This window comes from Solanum dulcamara, chromosome 2 (assembly GCF_947179165.1).
Source record: "Solanum dulcamara chromosome 2, daSolDulc1.2, whole genome shotgun sequence".
In the NCBI taxonomy this organism is placed as follows: Eukaryota; Viridiplantae; Streptophyta; class Magnoliopsida; order Solanales; family Solanaceae; genus Solanum; species Solanum dulcamara.
The window spans coordinates 79028839-79047253 of NC_077238.1; the positions used below are offsets into that span (position 1 = coordinate 79028839).

Genomic DNA, 18415 nt, shown 5'->3' on the forward strand with positions numbered 1-18415 from the left:
ATACAGAATAAAATATAAATGCTTATAAACAATTTCACTCGTAAGGTTTTTCCATATAATAATGCCAACATTTTGGAAGGAGACCAAATATTCTGTGTTGAAAATAAAATACCATCACTCCGACCAGTCATGGTCAGGAACATATCCTTTTTAACTCCATTTCTTTTTTTCTCCTTTTTCGTCGATTCGCATAAAAAAATCTTCATCAATTTGCCCAATTTTCATTGGATCTAGGGTTCTTTTCCAGTGAATTTGATGGAAATATTTTGTAGTAAATAATCAAAACTTCAAATTTGGGGTGTCAGAATATAGTTAGAGAAGATGAAGGAATTGTTTGGGGGTCCAGGGAAAGTGAGTGGGTTGGTATTGCGAATGTGTCAGTTTTTATTTGCTGCTTCTTCTATGGTTGTAATGGCTTCTTCTCATGGTTTCGCCACTTATACTGCTTTCTGGTATTATCTCTCTCTTATTTATTGCTTTGTTATTTTCCTTTTTGATAAAATGAACTAATTTTTGAACCCCTTTTGGCTTATTATGTGTATTTACTTCTTTCATATTTGGAAATCTCTTAGTGAAAATTCTAGTTACGCTGCTAAGTAAAGGTATGCGGACATATTATCCTACCCAAAATGAACTGGAATGGATTGAAATGGGTGTGTAAAGGCACACAAACACACACACACATACATATATATATATATATATATATATATATATATATATATATATATATATATATATATATAAATGGGGTCATATTTATAGTTTTTCTTTGGGTTGTTGTTGGAAGTTTTAGCATTTAATTTGTGAAAGTGATGTTTACAGTTTCAGTTTAGTGCTGTATTAAACATTTTGTCATTGGTTTCTTTTCTTTGGCTTGGTGAAGAGGCTTTTGTAGTTATTTTCATCAGACATAGCAATGCGCTAAACTTTCATTCAATCAATATGAGCTAAAGATTACATTACTTTTATAAATGTTGGTGATAATGCCAAATTTTGGTAGTTTTGTTGAATTAGAGTGTGTTTGGTATGATGGAAATGTTTTCCTAGGAAGAAAGTATTGTTGATTAGTGGCATTCTTACCTATTTTTTTTAGTGTTTGTTAAGTAAATAGAAAATATTGTTCCAAAGCTGGGTGGTAGTAGAAGGAGATGAGGGGTTGGGGTGAGTTGGGCGTCGGGGTGTTGTGAGGTGGGGGTGGAGGGAGGGAAGGAGGGGGGTTGCAGGAGGGTTGAGGGTGGAGATAATTAGCAATTTAGTATGGAATGCCACTTCTAGAACTTGTTCTTTGCTTCCACCAGGGAAGTCATTTTCCTAATTTTTGAGGAACTTGTTTTCCTAGAGAAAATAATTTTCCAAGACATTTGATCAATCAAACATGGGAAAAATTGATAACATCTTTCTGAAAATATTTTCCTCCATATCAAACACACCTTATAGGAAAAATTATAATCCTTAGGCTATTATACCATGAGAGAACATGTCTTATCTAGCCCAAGTTGCTGAACTTTTCCTCTATAATCATTCAACAAATTCATATCCTCCTTTCAGTTTTCTAGCCCAAGTTGCTGAAGTTTCCAGTCTTTGGCTTCTCCAGAATGTCTTGCCCAAAAGGAACCGGAAAATTGCAAGTAGTTTAAAGGAAGTGTTAAGTCATAATTTGCTCTCCAAATATTGGGAAAGCACATTTGTTTTTGAACTTGGACTCTGACTGCACGAGAGCCTGATTTCATGGATTAAATGCATTTATATTCCGTAACGATAGTTGCCTTCAGTAATCAGTCCAGCAGGATATCCATCTATTGGACCAGATTTAGCAATTAGCTATAATTCAACAATAGGTTTTGCCACACCTCTGAGAATCTGTAACAGTTCTCGTTGTACTTTAAAGAGTGGTTTGAATAGTTTTTTTTTTTGGACACTTTGGAAATCCATTGTGGGCTAAATTTCTGACTAGTTGCTTCTGAAAGTAGTAGTATTTTCGAATATGTTTATTAACTTTCCTGTTGTTTCTTTTCTTTTTACTATCTGTTGGCTCTGTTCTCAGATCAATTTTCTTTTCGAATCATGACTTTCTAGCTGAATGGTCTTTCTTAGCAGTAAAGTTGCTTTGCTTTTGACAATTTGCCATGTGAAACGCATTCAGTTTCATGTAGTAATTTCTGTCTCTTATGTTGTTCAATAAGCTTATAGTTTTGCTCATGCTCCAACTACATGATTTTTATTGGTTCAGCTATTTAATTGCATCAATGGGGCTGCAAGTATTATGGAGCTTCTCACTTGCCTGCTTGGATATCCATGCCTTAAGATTGAAAAGAGATCTAAGGAATTATGTCTTTTTGAGCTTGCTTGTAATCGGTGATTGGGTAATCTTCTCCTTTCTATCTTCTATTTATGAATGGATGCTTATCAGTGTGAAGTTACCAATGCAACCTAAGATAACCAAACTAGATTCACTGTTTGTTTCTTAAATACATATTTATTTATATTTATCTTTTAGCATTCACGCCAATTTGGTGAGAAGTGTCATATATATATATATATATATATATATATATTCCTTTTCTAGCTTATCAGTATAAGGACTTACTTCGAAATACATCAACATCCCCGCTCAAAGGAAAAGAAAAAAAAATTATGTGTGTATGTGGTGATACATGCAACTGTTATAACTTAAAGATGACTTTATGTGCCTGAGTCTAGAAACGGTTTCTAAGTATAATGGGAATTTATTGATGAAAGCTCCTAAATTCAAAGATGGAATCATCTTTTCCAGTTATAAGGAGGCTGAAAGCTAGTTAACAGTGTCAGCAGCTGTTTTAGCGCACAACAATTCAATAGCAACTCCTAAGACAAGCATAGTAAAGAAGGATCAGGATTACATGAAATATACCATCATGGGGGTGGCCAGAGTAAATTTTTGGATACTAAGTTTTGTCACTTGACCAGATACAAGTAGTAGAAACTAGCAAACCAGTCTATATAGGGGTTGTGTATGAAATGTGAGAATGCCTTTTTTCTCTTCAATATGTTTATTTATATCTTTAGTGTGTTGTACTAGTATTCTCTTTTTGCTTTAACACGTCATGTCACACTTTTCCCCAAAAAAAAATAAAAAAGGAAAAAAGCACCTCATATTGCTCATGAAGATCCAAGATTGTATCCATTCCATCAAGCTTGTTGGAGTCAAAAGAGCCAACTTCATTGATTTATTATGGGATAGAAAACAGGCTATTGGTTAATGTAAGTTCCACTTACCATCACACATCATTTCTATGTTCCCCTGTCCTGAATGTGTGTATAAATTTCTAATACCATTGGTTTACGCATACCACTGGAATAAGATACACTGTGAACATGTTTTCTGGATATTGTAGCTTGATTAATGCATGACAAACGAATGGTTATGGCATGTATCTTTTGTTTTTTTGAGTAAAGGTAACTTTGTATTCACAAAAAACTCATCAACAAAAGATGATGAGGATCATTTTACAACCCACACATGGTGAGTGAAGTGGCATGTACCTTTTTTAGGAAACATGTGTTTTTTTGGATTCAAAGAAATTATTAAGTTATCCTCATTAATGCTACTTCTCTCAATTATCATCCTATATTATCCTATACTCTACGCATTCAGCATAGGTAGTTTTAGACAAGCCAATATAATGCTGATCATTGACTTCCTTAAAGTGAAGTAAAATCCTTTTGATTAGCTAGTTTCCAAGAGGGAGAAGGTCTTATGGCAATCTTAGGCATACTACTAATCGGTTATCTAAAAAGAAAAGACTCCTCTTAGCTTAAATATGACTACTATAGCTGATCATTTTGCATGTAATTTCTGGGCATATTTTGCATTCATGTTGTAAATATTATCATGATTCAGGTGACAGGCATTTTATCACTTGCTGCTGCATGCTCATCAGCCGGTGTGGTAGTTTTGATTGTTAAAGATACAAATATGTGCAAATCCAATCCTAAGCTATCCTGCCACATGTTTCAAATTTCAGTAGCTTTGGCTTTCCTCTCATGGTTCTTCCTTGCCATTTCTTCCTGCGTCATGTTTTGGCTCGCGGCCTCTTGATTAAAGGTCCCTTCTCCGCATGCTACCACGTCTTCATATGGTGATCGATGTGAATATTATTGACTTTGAGAACTTATGTACAGGAAGTAGTAACTATGTTTTTCCTTTAGTGGCTTGTTTTGAGGTTCCTCATTTCTGGAAATGAGCCTCCTCATTAAAACCATTTTTTTTGTTTATGTAATACAAAGTGTATGCCATGGGGATTCATGAAATAATGTCATTTAAGACCCTCTAGGTTATCTTTCATTGCTTTTGACATTTGATTTTTGACATCTTAATTCATAAACCAATTCCCTTGCCTTGTTATTTTCTAATCAATCGAAGATGAACATATAAAATTGTGCACTGGGCTGTTCCCCCTTCTTGAAAACACACACCATTTTGGATGTTGCATTTTGGTGTTAGGCCCAAGTGGAGAAACACTTTGTGTTCTCTAGGTTAGTCATATCATATGTGGTGCTTGCTTTTAAAAAAAGAGAAGAATTTCAATCACTTCTTTTCTATTGTAGTTTTTTATATACCTGATTTGATATACTTTAATTGAGTCGAGAATCTATTGAAAACATCTCTACCTTTTCAAAGTAAAGGTAAAGTTGTGTACACATCACCCTCCTCAAACCCCACTTGTGGAAGTACACTTGGTAATGTTATTGTTGTTTACCTAAAAGATGCAAGAAAACTATTTTTGTACAATCTTCCAAAGAAGAAACTTTTTTCTTTCTGATATTTATTTTTTTTTAAAAAAAAAAAGAATAAAAAACTTTTCTTTTTTGGTGTTTGGTTAATAAACAGTCCTCACAAAGTATTGAAATTCTCTCCCAAAACAACAATGTAATTTCACGAGTGGAGTCTAAAGATGATAGGATTCAAGCATACCTTTATGAGATAGCAAAATTGTTTTCGAAAGACCTCAACTCAAAAGAGGAGCATTCAGTGAATAATTACAAGAAATAGTAAGCTACAAAATAATTGAAGCAATACACCAAATCAATATGAAGAATAAGAATACATGTGGTTACTAAATAGTATCACTAATAAGTAGGAGAGGAGGGGAGATCAACGTTTAGATGGCTAATGATCTCCAACTCTTGAAGAACATAAAAATATATATTTTTTATATTTTTGAAGCGCACTTACAAAACTATTTTCATATTATAGAAAGAGAAATCACATTTTTTATTTCCTCCGTATTGATAAATTCATATTGTAATTCTTGTGATATTTGATACATTTAATCTTTAATTAATTAAATAACAATACCAATACTTGTGATTTGTGAACTTCACAGTAAATCAGCTCGGGAGCCGAGCCCCTGCGCAGGGGCTTACCAATTATTAAACCATTTAATACCAATATATAATGTAAATTTGTTCTAGTAATGAAGTATTAGCTATTAAACCATTTAATTACAAATATGTAATGTTAAATTTGTTCTAATACTTCATATTTGAAAACAATATAGTTGTAGGAATAATCAAAATGTAATATGCTCCCTTATAAAGGAAGCAAAAACACAAATTTTAATCAACCACTAGTTAAATATGCTTAACTAAATAATACAAGAATCAAAATTCACAAATGATTAAATGACCAAACTTAAAAGATCGACAATATATTATTGGGAGGAGGAGGATTTTCTAGGCTAATTATAGTGCACTTCAAAGTTCAACAGTAACTGGTGTTTGCTTGCCTAAACTACATACCCAATATAATTTCACAAGTGGAGTGACGTTTGCTTGCCTGTGAGACATTATTGTATACATGCAAATAATATCAGCAGTAAAAAGCTGCAATAAGACTTGGCTGAAACTGTCAACTAAAAGAAAAAATAAGAAAAAAGTAACGGGAACTTGCCCATCAAATTTTCAAAGCATCATTATATATGCACAAATTCTCAACATCACAGACACAAGACTGATAAATTACAACAATCTAACAGACATCTGAACCCGAAAAGAGTACCCCCAGAAGCTATAATAGTTGCTGCTATACAGAGTACCTTCGATACATAAGAAAATCCAGTAGCGAAGAGGATATACACTATATCCTAAGTTGACATGGCACGATAGACGAGATCTTACTTTGCATGTTGCTGCCTTGGTAGGAAGACGATGACCACCTTATTCTTGCAACTAAAGAATTGGCTCCATGCTAGTATGTATATGCAAGCAAACTACTATATGTACCATATGCATATAACATAACTATCTTGAAGTAGAGAACCAAAGGCACCTAACCTAACAAAACTGGTGAATTGGCATAAAAGAGATGAGTAGTTCAAGTAGGTGATTCAGCTAGTAGAAGTGTGTGCCACCATCCACAAGAGACATTTATCGGTATATGACCATCCAGTGAGACTTGGGATGGAATATTTCGATCGATCACATCACCCAGTCCAAGCTGCACACAGATGAATGAATTCATTTATTCATTAGCCCATAACACTTGTATAATGCCAAACAATTGAACTTAACAAACTAGCAAACACCTATAGCTACCTGACCATACTTGTTCCACCCCCAGCAGAACACTTTGCTATCACCTTCATAAAACAAACAGGAGAAAGGTTAGATGAGCTAAACAAACAAGCATACAAAAAAAGAATATGCTCTAGAATGAACAGACTGTTAGACGTTAGTTGCTATTCATCCAGAAGATTGCTAACTGAGCAGCTCATCAGAATAATACAGCAAGCTATTCCAACCTACAAAAAAGTGACTGCATCCATTTTCTTTCCACTTTTTCCAGCACTTTCAGTTTTTTACCACATCACTTCAACAATCATGGAAGCTTTTATGCCTTATTGACTGTCAGTTTAAGAAAGACAGTTTTCTACACCTCCACAATCACATATTGGCTATAGGAGAAATTGCTTAAATGAGTTTCCCATATGACAATAGACTCTTCCCCTCAGATACCTCGACAATATATTTATGATAGTTACATATCAAATCAAGTAAGTCAACATGATGATATTAGTGGTCAACCATGATGATATTAGTGCTTAAAACCCAAGTTATTCACCATAATAAAGAAAACAGATTTTGGAAAAAAGGGTATTGTGCGTGTTCAGCCAATCTAGTTGAGGACCTTGTAGCAGTTCAAGCTTGTCCAATTATAACAAGTCCTTATTTAATGTACATCAAGAATTTATGGTGCCATTGTATGACCCCCATCAAGTTTTTACTCTATTGATCAATGAAAGGGGTCACTCCTAAAAATTACAATAGTGACAAACAGGGTATCCGCTACATAGAAATAGGCATTTGAAAGAGGTTTCTGAAACTGTTCACCAAAATAATTCAGCAGCAAAAATCATTTTCCCATTATCATATTCACTACACTAATTATCAGGGCGTTACATTTCCACGTATCCTATAATATTGAAGTTCCTTTGACTCTATACTGACACGCTCATTGTCACCTTAATTTTCGTCTGATTAGCCCCATCAATTCACTGAAGCTTCTGATAGTCTAAACATAGTATGTCTAGCAGGAGAAAAGTTTTTGAGATGCAGATAAGAGCCGTACCTGTGACTACGGCAGTATGGCGTGCTCCACAAGATACAACTTTCACATGCATGTTTTCCAAACTTGGAGCATCCAGGAGCCGAGGTAGTGTCTGATATAGGTAAAAGTAAAAGTTCACTACTAGATTGGAAAAGATCTGCAGGACTCTTGGTATAGTCCATACCATAGGAAAGCTACTGAAGGGGTAATCGTCCTACTATGAACTTATGTAAAAGTTTGTCGTGACAACCTTACCAGGATTAAATCCCTGGTCAATAAGAACTTTGCCAGTATTTCCAAGTAATCAAACCACACTTCACCGTATGATATGTTACCCAGATTTTGAAAGCCTCTTATATTAATAGTTGTAACAGTACTAACAGAGCTCCAGGGTTGGATAGGAGGGAAAGAACAAAAGTTCAAAATTGTACCTCAGCCTGCTCGGCGCCAGTGCCTAACTGCCCAAATTGATTCCCTCCAAATGCATATACATCACCATCAGCAGAAATACATACAGTGTGCCAGAGCCCTGCTGCTACACTTTCTATCCTGATGCCAAGTAATGAAGATACACACGTGGGACTTAGCTCATCATCTGTACTCCCTTGACCACACTGAAAAATGCAGCACCAATGCTTACTATTCTATTTGATAAATAAAAGAATCTTATAATACATCAAAAGGGAACATATGATTATATATTGTAGTAGGGAGGTCCTACGATTACCATTAGTTTGCCATGCCTTCCCAAGTTCATAGCACCTTTAGGAAAATTCTCAAATCGAAATGAACTTCAGGCATTGGCAAAAGGAGCTCACAGACTCAATATATATATATATATATATATATATATATACACATTCTCTCTGGTGGAAGAAGTAGAATACGCAACTATTATTGCGGTCAAGTGTCTAGTGTTCAAAAGATCATTGTGCTACAACATAGTGGATGCAAATTTCTTCAAGTCCAGTCCAATTGGGTTCAGAAGAAAATAATGTCATTCGAGGAATATGTTACTCTACTTTATACACATACGATGGAAGTGTGGATGTACACACGCGCGCGCACACACGAAAAAAAATGTGGTTATTGTTTCATCAAGAATATAGCTTATTTTAAATAACTCCAGTGCTTAAATTCACAATGCAATAGACTGATCCCAGGAAACTCACCTGTCCATACAATCCCCAACCAAAAGTTAACAGTGCTCCAGCATCTGCCTTGAAATTCAGCAGCAATAAATTATAAGCAGAAATTATAATAGAAGTAAATTAAAGGACTGCAAGAGGGAAGCTGTATATAATAATGTAACAATAGAGAACACATAGAAGGAATGAAAACATCAGTCATATGAAGAATGGGCATGCATATTCAACATGAAGTAGACACATTGATAGGTGATAACTAATGTTCGTTGTAATAAGAAAGTGCTGAAATGTTAGTATAACCTACTGACTGAATATCCTAGTTATCTACACAAGAACTAGAAAACGAACCTGTAATTACTGCACTGTGTCGACCCCCACAGGCAATTCTCTTGACGTAATTCCCAGGAACTCTGAGGCCTTGTCCCTCTGACCCCGTACATCCATGAGAAAGGCCCATAGCTCTGTCCTTCCGCAAAGAAGAAGAATCAATGCATGGCACAGGATGTGGGGAGGACACCATTCGAATCCTGGAGCCTAGGCCAAGCTGTCCTTCCCCTCCATAGCCCCAACCCCACACTTGTCCTATATCTAAAAAAAGAAAAATGTTATCCTTCTTTGGAAAATCTTTGACAATGTAACCGTATAGTTCATAAAGGGAAATGTACACAAATGATGCTCCAGGAACCTAAAGACAATTGTATGATGCGTTGAAGGAAGTTTATCCAAGACATACAAAATTACCTGATAATGCTAGTGTATGCCGACCACCTGCTGCTACACTGACAATCCGTACCTCTGGATTCAGTGTGACTAAACATGGCAATGCTGAGAGACCTTCATCACCTGAGGATGAGCTCTCAGATGGTTGCTTCACTGATGATACCCGTCTACGTTTTGCACCATCCTCTCCCCCTCTAGTCTCTATACCAGGTGGTGCTCCAACCTTGGATCTCGATCCCTGGGAGTGAGGGCTTACTGTGATAAAGTTAATCTTCAAAATATTACTCTGTAAAATATAAATAGCAGATTGTGCTTCTTTCTGACAGTGAAGCTCCAAAGATACCTTGCTGTGCCGGGAATGAACTATGCCTGTCGCTTACCTCCTTGTCTACTGCTGCCTCCCCAAGAAACTTTCCAGAAGGAATGCATTCCTTCCAACCCCATGTATAAACTTCTCCAGTTTCTGCATTTAAGGTTTGAGTAGAATGTCATCCCAAGGTTCCATAAACATATTACAATTAGGGATTATGAAAACAAACAAAAAGAGAACTTATAAACCATGATGTAAGAACAAATATACAAATATTAGAGGCCAAAGCTCACTAATCGGAAAAGAAATGGACATTGAGCCTAACTCAACTTCAAAAGTTAGCTGAAGGGGTGACGATTGCCAAGACCATACAAGGAGACGAACAACTCATTCCTCAACGAAATGTTGGACTCTTAACACCCCGCAACCCCTGCCAACCAGAGCATGGATAACATAACATGATGGACCAACATCGGGACACACGATAACAGGGATAGCTTTGACACTAAAATGATAAGAAATGCACTTTAGGCCTAACTTAATCCTTAAAGCTAGCTCAAGAGGTGACAAACAACCCATCCCTCAAGCAATGTGAGACACGTAACATAGTCAATCCTATATCTTTGTCAACTAAGCAAAATTATGAGTACCCAAATCCAGTGAAGGAGGAAAACATAATGGAAGTTGAAGTAGATATACTCTCACATTTGAATATTATCCCAAGTCACAAAATACACAAGATTCGTTTTGCTCAAAGATTAGTAGCACCACTAACATTAACATTGCTTAGGATACCTGTAACAGCAACACAATGTGCCCAACCCGCTGCGGCTTTTACCATTGAAATTTCATCAGGAAGGGGAAAAGGCTCTGGAATTTCCTAAAAGTAAGAAATTGCAGGTAATTTTGATGTGTCACATATAAGTAGTCATTAAGCTGAGTAAACAAAGTTAGTGAATTACCCCATGTTTCCCTGATGTCACATAGCATTGTCCTAAATCATCCGTTGAACCCCATGTAATAATCTTCCCAGAATCTGATAAAGAGTAGTATAAAACAGCATAGTAGTTGCAATTTAGGTAAGTCAAGTAGCACATATATAACAAGATTGGGAACCGTAAAGATGATTATTTGAAATCCAACTAAGGACTTAGTACTATGAAGTTACCAAGAAGTAGTGCATCATAAATTCACTGAAAACTAAAGGAATTTCTCATATCCAAGCAATCTTAGTTGAAACAATCAATTACTTCCCCATCCCAACTTCATGTGGACTTTTCGCTTCACGAGAGTCAATTTGACTAATCTTTGAAGCTAAATTGGATTAGATCAACTCAATATTTATTTAAAAACTTATATGAAAGGTAATATGATTAAAAAAAATATATTATGAAATGTCGATCAAAGTTCACATAGTTTGAATTTCGAGAAGTGAAAAGTGTCGCATAAAATAGGGCAGAGGAAATACTATAAAATAATCCAAACTTTCGTTTCAAATAATAGTCATGACTAAGAGGCTGTTTGGGTAAAGCCTATAAGATGGTATGATCAGATTATAAACATTTTTGGCTTATCTATACATTTGGTAAACACTAAAGTGTTTATAAGCTAAAAATATTTTTTGATAACCATTATATAAACAACCATCCAGTGTAGTCTCATAAGTGGAGTCTGGAGAAAGTAGAATGCACGCAAACCTTATTCGTGCTTTTGTGGGGTAGAGAGGTTATTTCTGATAGACAATTGGCTCAAAAGAAATGTTTTTGAAGCAGGATTGAAAGAAAAATATCACAGCAAGATAAAAGCCAAACAAAGCAACATACAATAAGCTAAAATATTTAACTACTTGAGTTTGATCAGTTTTTTCAGTATTTTACTCCTAAGTGGTCGTTTGGTGTGATGGATAAGAGGAGTAAATCCCGAGACAATTTTTGAATGCCCTTTAATCCCTTGTTTGGTTGCAAAGGTTGGGATAACTTATCCCAAAATTAACAATTAGTACTGCGATAAGTTATCCCAGCCTGTAAGTTGATTAGTAATTCCAGGATAACTTATCCAAAGATAAGTGTGTAAAATAACAAAAATACCCCCTTAAACTCTCTTTTATACACCACTTTTACATTCATGTATATTAACATAATTTTTGACAACATTTATAATAACATTCACAACCTTAATTTATTGCTATTTATATGATAATATATTTTTCCATTAAAGAATTATATTTTATAAATACAATTTCTATTTATGAATATATTATAAGTTGAATTTATTTGTCTAATTCTTATATTTATTTACATTTTGATTTCTCTTAAAATGTTCACTCCACTCCTAAATTATATATTTTTAATTAAATAGTTTATTACACAGTTAAAAATTATATTTTATATATCAATTAAAATGTAGATAACTTTAAAATATAGATAATTTTAATACTAAAATTTCTTTTATTTTCATAAACTTAAAATGAAAGTTTTATTTTTAAGCTAAATAAGATGAATTTTTTATTTTTAAGTTAAATAAGATGAAAATTTTATTTAAAGCTAAATAAGAGTTAAACAAGATGAAAATTTAATTTTTAAAAACACGCGGCACAATCATGGAAATGCATACACAAAAATATTTAAGTTAAACAAGATAGAGATTTTATTTTTATGAATGAATAACTAAAGTTTGCAAAGAAAATGTAAAAAAAAAAAAAATATATATATATATAAGGGTCAAGCAACTTATTCTTAAAAATTATGCAATGTATATAATTTTGAATATGACAAACCAAACAAGCAATAAAGACTACGAAAAAGGGTCAAATATACCCCTGTACTATTGAAAATAGTTTAAATATACCCTTCGTTATATTTTTGGGCTAAATATACCCCTCCTGTTATACTTTAGTACAAATTTGTCCTTAATTTTAACGAAAGAATACTTGAAAAGCTCAAAATTAAATAGCTCGTTTCAAATTTTAAATATCTTATTTTTTTAGTAATAAATAAAATTTTCAAGTACTAATTTGAATTTTTTTCTTAGAAATGACAATATAAAATGCATTTCATATATTAGTACTGTATTGTCATTTCAAAGAAAAAAAACTCAAATTAGTATTTGAATTTTTATTTATTCCTAAAAAAATCAGATATTTAAAATTGGGAATGAGTTATTTAATTTGAATTTTCAAGTGTTCTTCCGTTAAAATTAAGGGTGAATTTGTACCAAAGTATAATGAAAGGGGTATATTTAAACCGAAAGTATAACATGAGGGGTATATTTAGCCCGAAGGCATAACGAGGGTATATTTAAACTATTTTCAATAGTACAGGGTATATTTGACCCTTTTTCGTAAAAACTACTCTCAGCATAACTAATTTCAAAATAACTTGTCCCAGCATAACTTATTCCAATATAACCAAACGACCCCTAATAGCTTTAATAATCCCCAAAATGCTCTTTTTGAATAAAACCCCTAACTGCCTCAGCATTACATTTTTGTCATTCATCCAATTTAATGTAAAGATGCTTCCAAATTAATATTTTTTTTAAAAATAATTTCAAGGACATTTAGGTCATTTCACAACGGAAAAAATATTTATGAGCACTATTTTACCGACCACACCAATTACTCATTATCATTTTCAACAGTTCCACTCATTCATGTAACTGCATATTTACAAAATGATTTTCATCCCTTAAGGTGTGTTTCATAGGAAGGAAAATGTTTTCTCGAAAAAAGAAGAAGAGATTTTCTTATTTATTCTCTTGTGCATAGTATGTAAATAGAAATATTATTCCAGAAGTATTTGCATATAATTCAAGCAGACACCATAGTATGGAAATTATTCTTCACAAAGAAAATAATTTTCCAAAACTTATAACCAACCAAAGATGAGAAAATTAAAAAAATATTCTTATTGATACTAAACACACTCTTAATCAGCTAACTCTGACGAACTCTACCTATAATCCCATATTTCTCTCAACAAAAATATCACAAACACATGTATTCACAAAATTAATCGAGGTACTTGCAAACTGGCCCAGACGAACTCTAACTATAATCCCCAATTTCTCTCAACAAAAACATCACAAGCACATGTATTCATAAAATTAATCGAGGTACTCGCAAACTGATCTAGACGAACTCTCACTATAATCCCCAATTTCTCTCAACAAAAACATCACAAGCACATGTATTCATAAAATTAATCGAGGTACTCTCTCAACAAAAACACATAAAATTAATCGAGATACTCTCTCAACAAAAACATCACAAGCATATGTATTCATAAAATTAATCGAGATACTCACAAACTGACCCAGACGAACTCTAACTATAATCCCCAATTTCTCTCAGCAAAAACATCACAAACACATGTATCCCTAAAAATTAATCGAGGTAGTCGCAAACTTATCCAGACGAACCCTAACTATAATCCCGCTATTTGTCTCAACAAAAACATCACAAGCACATATATTCGTAAAATTAATCGAGGTACTCATAATCTGACCCAAACGAACACACGCTCAATTGAAAATACAAAATCAAATAACCCAAAAATAGAAAAAATATCACCTGAAATAGCCATAGCAAATCCACAACCACCACCACAAACATCCTTCCATGAGTAATTTCCTGCATTACTAATACCCAGCTGTGGAATTCTAACAATTATCGGAGACAACAACGGCGACCTCTGTGGCATAGCTCCTGGTAAATACCCCCACATATACACTAATTTTTCCTTCTCTATTACCTCTATTTTCATACTTCCTTCACCTAATTCACTTCCATCCATTCCCACAAATTCCACAAAAATCACCCCCCCAAAAAAATAATCACCAACAATCTCTCAGTTCACCAACAATTTCTCAGATTTTTCTGCTTTTAATTTTTTTATTTTATTTTATTTTTTGGAAGAGCAGCGTTTGTTGTATTTCTGTTGGTGAAAAATTATGAAATGTGACCTAAAGGTTTTTATGAGAGAAAGATCTGAATCAATTTCGAGCCAATAAGGATGCCAGTTAGGATGCTGATGTGGCATTTAAGTACACGTGGCATGATATTGGCCTCTATTTTTAGGCCATTTAGAACCAGTAGTAGCCTGGAAGTTTCTGGAATTTCAGGCCTTTCAAAAACTATACCTTCCATAGACCATTGAGTGCTTGTGCTGCCGTGTTTCACTAATTGTGTGACACGTGTCGTTTCTTTTATTGGTTATCAATCATCATTTTTGCCATGTGTCGAAATATATTGGGTCACTAAGTCGGTCACGAGTGAATCTACTAAATTTGAGGTCAAACAGAGTGTTCCATCATATTCTAAGCTGTCGTTTTGCTCCAAATTTTTAAATATTTTTGGGTAAAGTCATAAATTTTTTTAAGTTTTGATGAAGTTTTTAAAAAAATTATTTTGTATCTGTAGGTTCTAAAAATTATTTAAAATATCCATAAGTTTGTGTTATTATTTTATAGTGAACATGTTCTTTAAAAAAACTTATAATATAATTGATAACAATTAACAATAACAAAATAACAATATGGGCAAGAGTAATATATTAATCAAATTAAAAAGAAATTATTATTTTTTCTCAGTCTTGTCAGTTAAATTATTCACATTGTACCAACAATCTCTTTCCGACAAACTGTCATTTCTAAATCAGATGAGACGAAGTGATGGAATAAGTTGATAGATAAATATTTAATTAAAATTAATAAATGATGAGTGTTTTTATAAAATATAAAAGATTGATGTAACTTTTAAATGTTTAAAACTTTCCAAGTTCCAAAGTTCTAATTTTATCTAGAACTAGAAAACTTAAGATGTTTGCCAAATATTTGTAAAATAAGATAAATTATATGAACAAACACTAGTTCTCAATAACTTTTTAAGTTTTTTTCCAAAAACTCTTTGAGGCCAAATGCTTATTAAAAAATTTATGAACTAATACATAAGAAAAAATGAGATAATTTTAAATTCATGTTTTGCGATCCAAAAAAATGTGTGAATTTTATATAGACGGTAAATATCGTTTAGATCGTCACGATTAGATCCAAAAAATTTAGCGCCAAATAGAGTTGGTCGGCTCTACTCCAAACAAAATTATAAACTAATACATATAAAAAAATTGAAAAATTAAAAGTAAATTCATGATTTAAAATTTATTAGTTTGAGTTTATATTCTTTTTATTTTAAATTGTTTGATTTTACTGGTCCAAATTGTTTACGTAATTTTTTGATTTATAACTGAGTCAAAGTCAAGCACCGCCCCTACCGCAAATTACTATATTTGCCATATAAATTAATGCCACGTCGAGGGAAAGTGGGACTGTGGATTTTAGATTATAAAAATAGATATCTTATTAGTTTTTTAATAATTATTTATATATATATAATAAATTTAAGAACATGTGTTTATTTAAAGTTTAATAAATGTTATATAATTTTGTTGTTAATAAAGAGGTAATTTTAAGCCTGAAAATCACGTTAGAGGCAAATTGGTTCTAATTGAAAGACTGAAAGGAGCATATTTTTAGTTTTTTTTTTAAAGTCAAGGGCAGTTTTAGTCATTTTTAATACATTAAAAGTATGTTAAATTCTTAATACATAAAAGGAGGAGCAAATTTAATCTAATGGGCGAAAGAACAACATTTTTTAAGATATTTTTAATACGTTAAAGATATATTTAATATTAATAGTCGTTCACCAATAATAGCCAACAAATGTATAGTTTTCTTTATATTAATATATAATATGTATTTTTGATATAAAATAACTCATATATTTTGTATATTTGGCAAAAAATAAAATTATTTTTGATGATCCAGACAAATTTAACTTGCCCTTTAATTTGTGTGTCAATTTTTTAATTTTATTTTTGAACTTTGGCCCTTGTCAGATAGTATCAAATACATTTTGCTTAATGTTATCTTCGTCATTATAGTTTTTGGATTTAATACATTGACAACTTTTTAAATTTATCGATAAAATTTATCTAGATATTTAAATTATAATTTGATTCAATTAAGCATTTTAGTATATAATAAAATGATTATATTAGACACTCTTAGTTCAATATTTTTTTTTGTGTGTACTCCCGAACGTTTATTAGGTAGAAGTTAACAACATAAACTTATGTATCTCTTTTGTACATTAACTTCAATTAAAACAGACTTGAAGTTTTACAACTTATTAAGATATTATTTTGGTTTGGCACTGACTTATTTTTGCTATCTCCTTATTATCTAGTACCTTGTGATCGATATGTATGACTATTATGATTAGATTGAACTAAAGCTCTTATATATATATATATATATATATATATATATATTAATATGTGAATGAAAAAACCTACTTATATTATATAGAAGAGTAAAATGATTACTAAAAGCTTGTGAGGCATTTAAGTCATGTTGAGCTAGATTTTAAAAAATGGAATAAAATTTTCCTTCAGTGAGAATTCAGGACAGAAATAGTCAAATTGGAAGGTGAATTTACCAAAGGGAAATTTATTTTAGTCGTTATTATTATTATCATTATTACACAATCTAGTCTTTGTTTCGAGTATACTCCAAAGAAAAATCTAAAATTTTAAGTCAATTTAAATTTCTTTTATTCAAAGTATTACTGTATTATTTTTTATTGATAGAAACCTGATTATTCGATATATCAGGAAGTGTACAAAGAAGCTTGATACATTCAAAAATTGACGGCTGATTGAACACTTCCATCATCAACTGATAGGTTAAGGAAATAAGTGAGAATACTAGTGATCGTCTAATTGAAAAAGTTAAAAAGAAGGTGAATGATCAGTCCATTGATTTGATGTTGACAATTGCTGGGTCAGTGGGCCTATATCCACCTACTGGCCCAAACACCTAAGAGGCCTAATGATTTAAAGACTATAAAGAGAGCCCACTTTGTTAGCAAGTGGTTTTTAAAGGTACGGATCCGTAATGCCACATGTTCATACCATAACAACACATATTTTAGCCTCAAAAAAACATTGTGTGGTCATTTTTAGAGTTTAGACATACTTTGTAAAAAAAAAATCTCCCTTGGATTTATCTGATTTTGATTTAGCACAAAGTTTGAATCTTGTGGTCTTAAACGAATGGTATATTGAATGTATCAAAATATTTTTTAATCTCGTAGTCTTAATTATGTCATATGAAAAATTAGAATCAAAGTCATGAAACAATCTTGCTGTATTTAATAGCAAAAATACAATTACTTTAAAAAATTTCTTCAAAAAAATGAGCATTTCAAATGAGGGTAGATCTAGAGACCTATATAATACGAGCTCACGAGAATTCATTAACATTTGCTCAAATTATGAATATATATTGCGAAATATTTTACTGTGAACTCAGTTATTATTATACTATTAACTTGAGGTCGTTGTATGGACTGCATAAAGACTTCACAAATGTGGTGATTGAATCTGATTTAACCATTGCTAGACTGATCATGACACAAAAAGTGTTTTCACCAGACAAAAAACTCAATTCTGCACTGTTATTGAGTCGTCGAAACTTATCTCCTAAGAAATTTACATCCATTAGCGTATCGTCGACTTTCACTCTGACTCATCATTCAAAGGCGGTTTAAGCCTCTTAAACAACTTTTTAGTAGATGATTCCAGGTAA

The 18415-nt window shown here is 32.6% G+C and overlaps 2 protein-coding genes across 4 annotated transcripts; one reads left to right on the forward strand and one right to left on the reverse strand.

Annotated features, from left to right (window-relative positions):
* The first annotated feature begins 74 nt into the window (after positions 1-74).
* On the forward strand, positions 75-4387 carry LOC129880906 (CASP-like protein 5B1). Its single transcript, XM_055955152.1, has 3 exons — positions 75-452; positions 2234-2366; positions 3884-4387. The coding sequence occupies exons 1-3, from the start codon at positions 322-324 to the stop codon at positions 4079-4081; spliced, it is 462 nt and encodes a 153-aa protein (XP_055811127.1). The 5' UTR covers positions 75-321; the 3' UTR covers positions 4082-4387.
* A 1375-nt stretch (positions 4388-5762) lies between these two features.
* LOC129880907 (ultraviolet-B receptor UVR8) lies at positions 5763-14720 on the reverse strand. Of its 3 annotated transcripts, none has more exons than XM_055955155.1 (11): positions 14340-14720; positions 10732-10805; positions 10565-10649; positions 9840-9922; positions 9481-9697; positions 9088-9327; positions 8764-8807; positions 8023-8205; positions 7613-7703; positions 6580-6623; positions 5763-6481 (listed from the first exon to the last, which is right to left on the reverse strand). In XM_055955155.1, the coding sequence occupies exons 1-11, from the start codon at positions 14560-14562 to the stop codon at positions 6359-6361; spliced, it is 1407 nt and encodes a 468-aa protein (XP_055811130.1). In that variant the 5' UTR covers positions 14563-14720; the 3' UTR covers positions 5763-6358. The 3 variants fall into 3 exon arrangements, with proteins under 3 accessions (XP_055811130.1, XP_055811129.1, XP_055811128.1); XM_055955154.1 differs by having other exon boundaries at positions 9088-9321; positions 9481-9714; positions 9803-9922; XM_055955153.1 differs by having other exon boundaries at positions 9481-9714; positions 9803-9922.
* Between the last annotated feature and the right edge of the window lie 3695 nt (positions 14721-18415).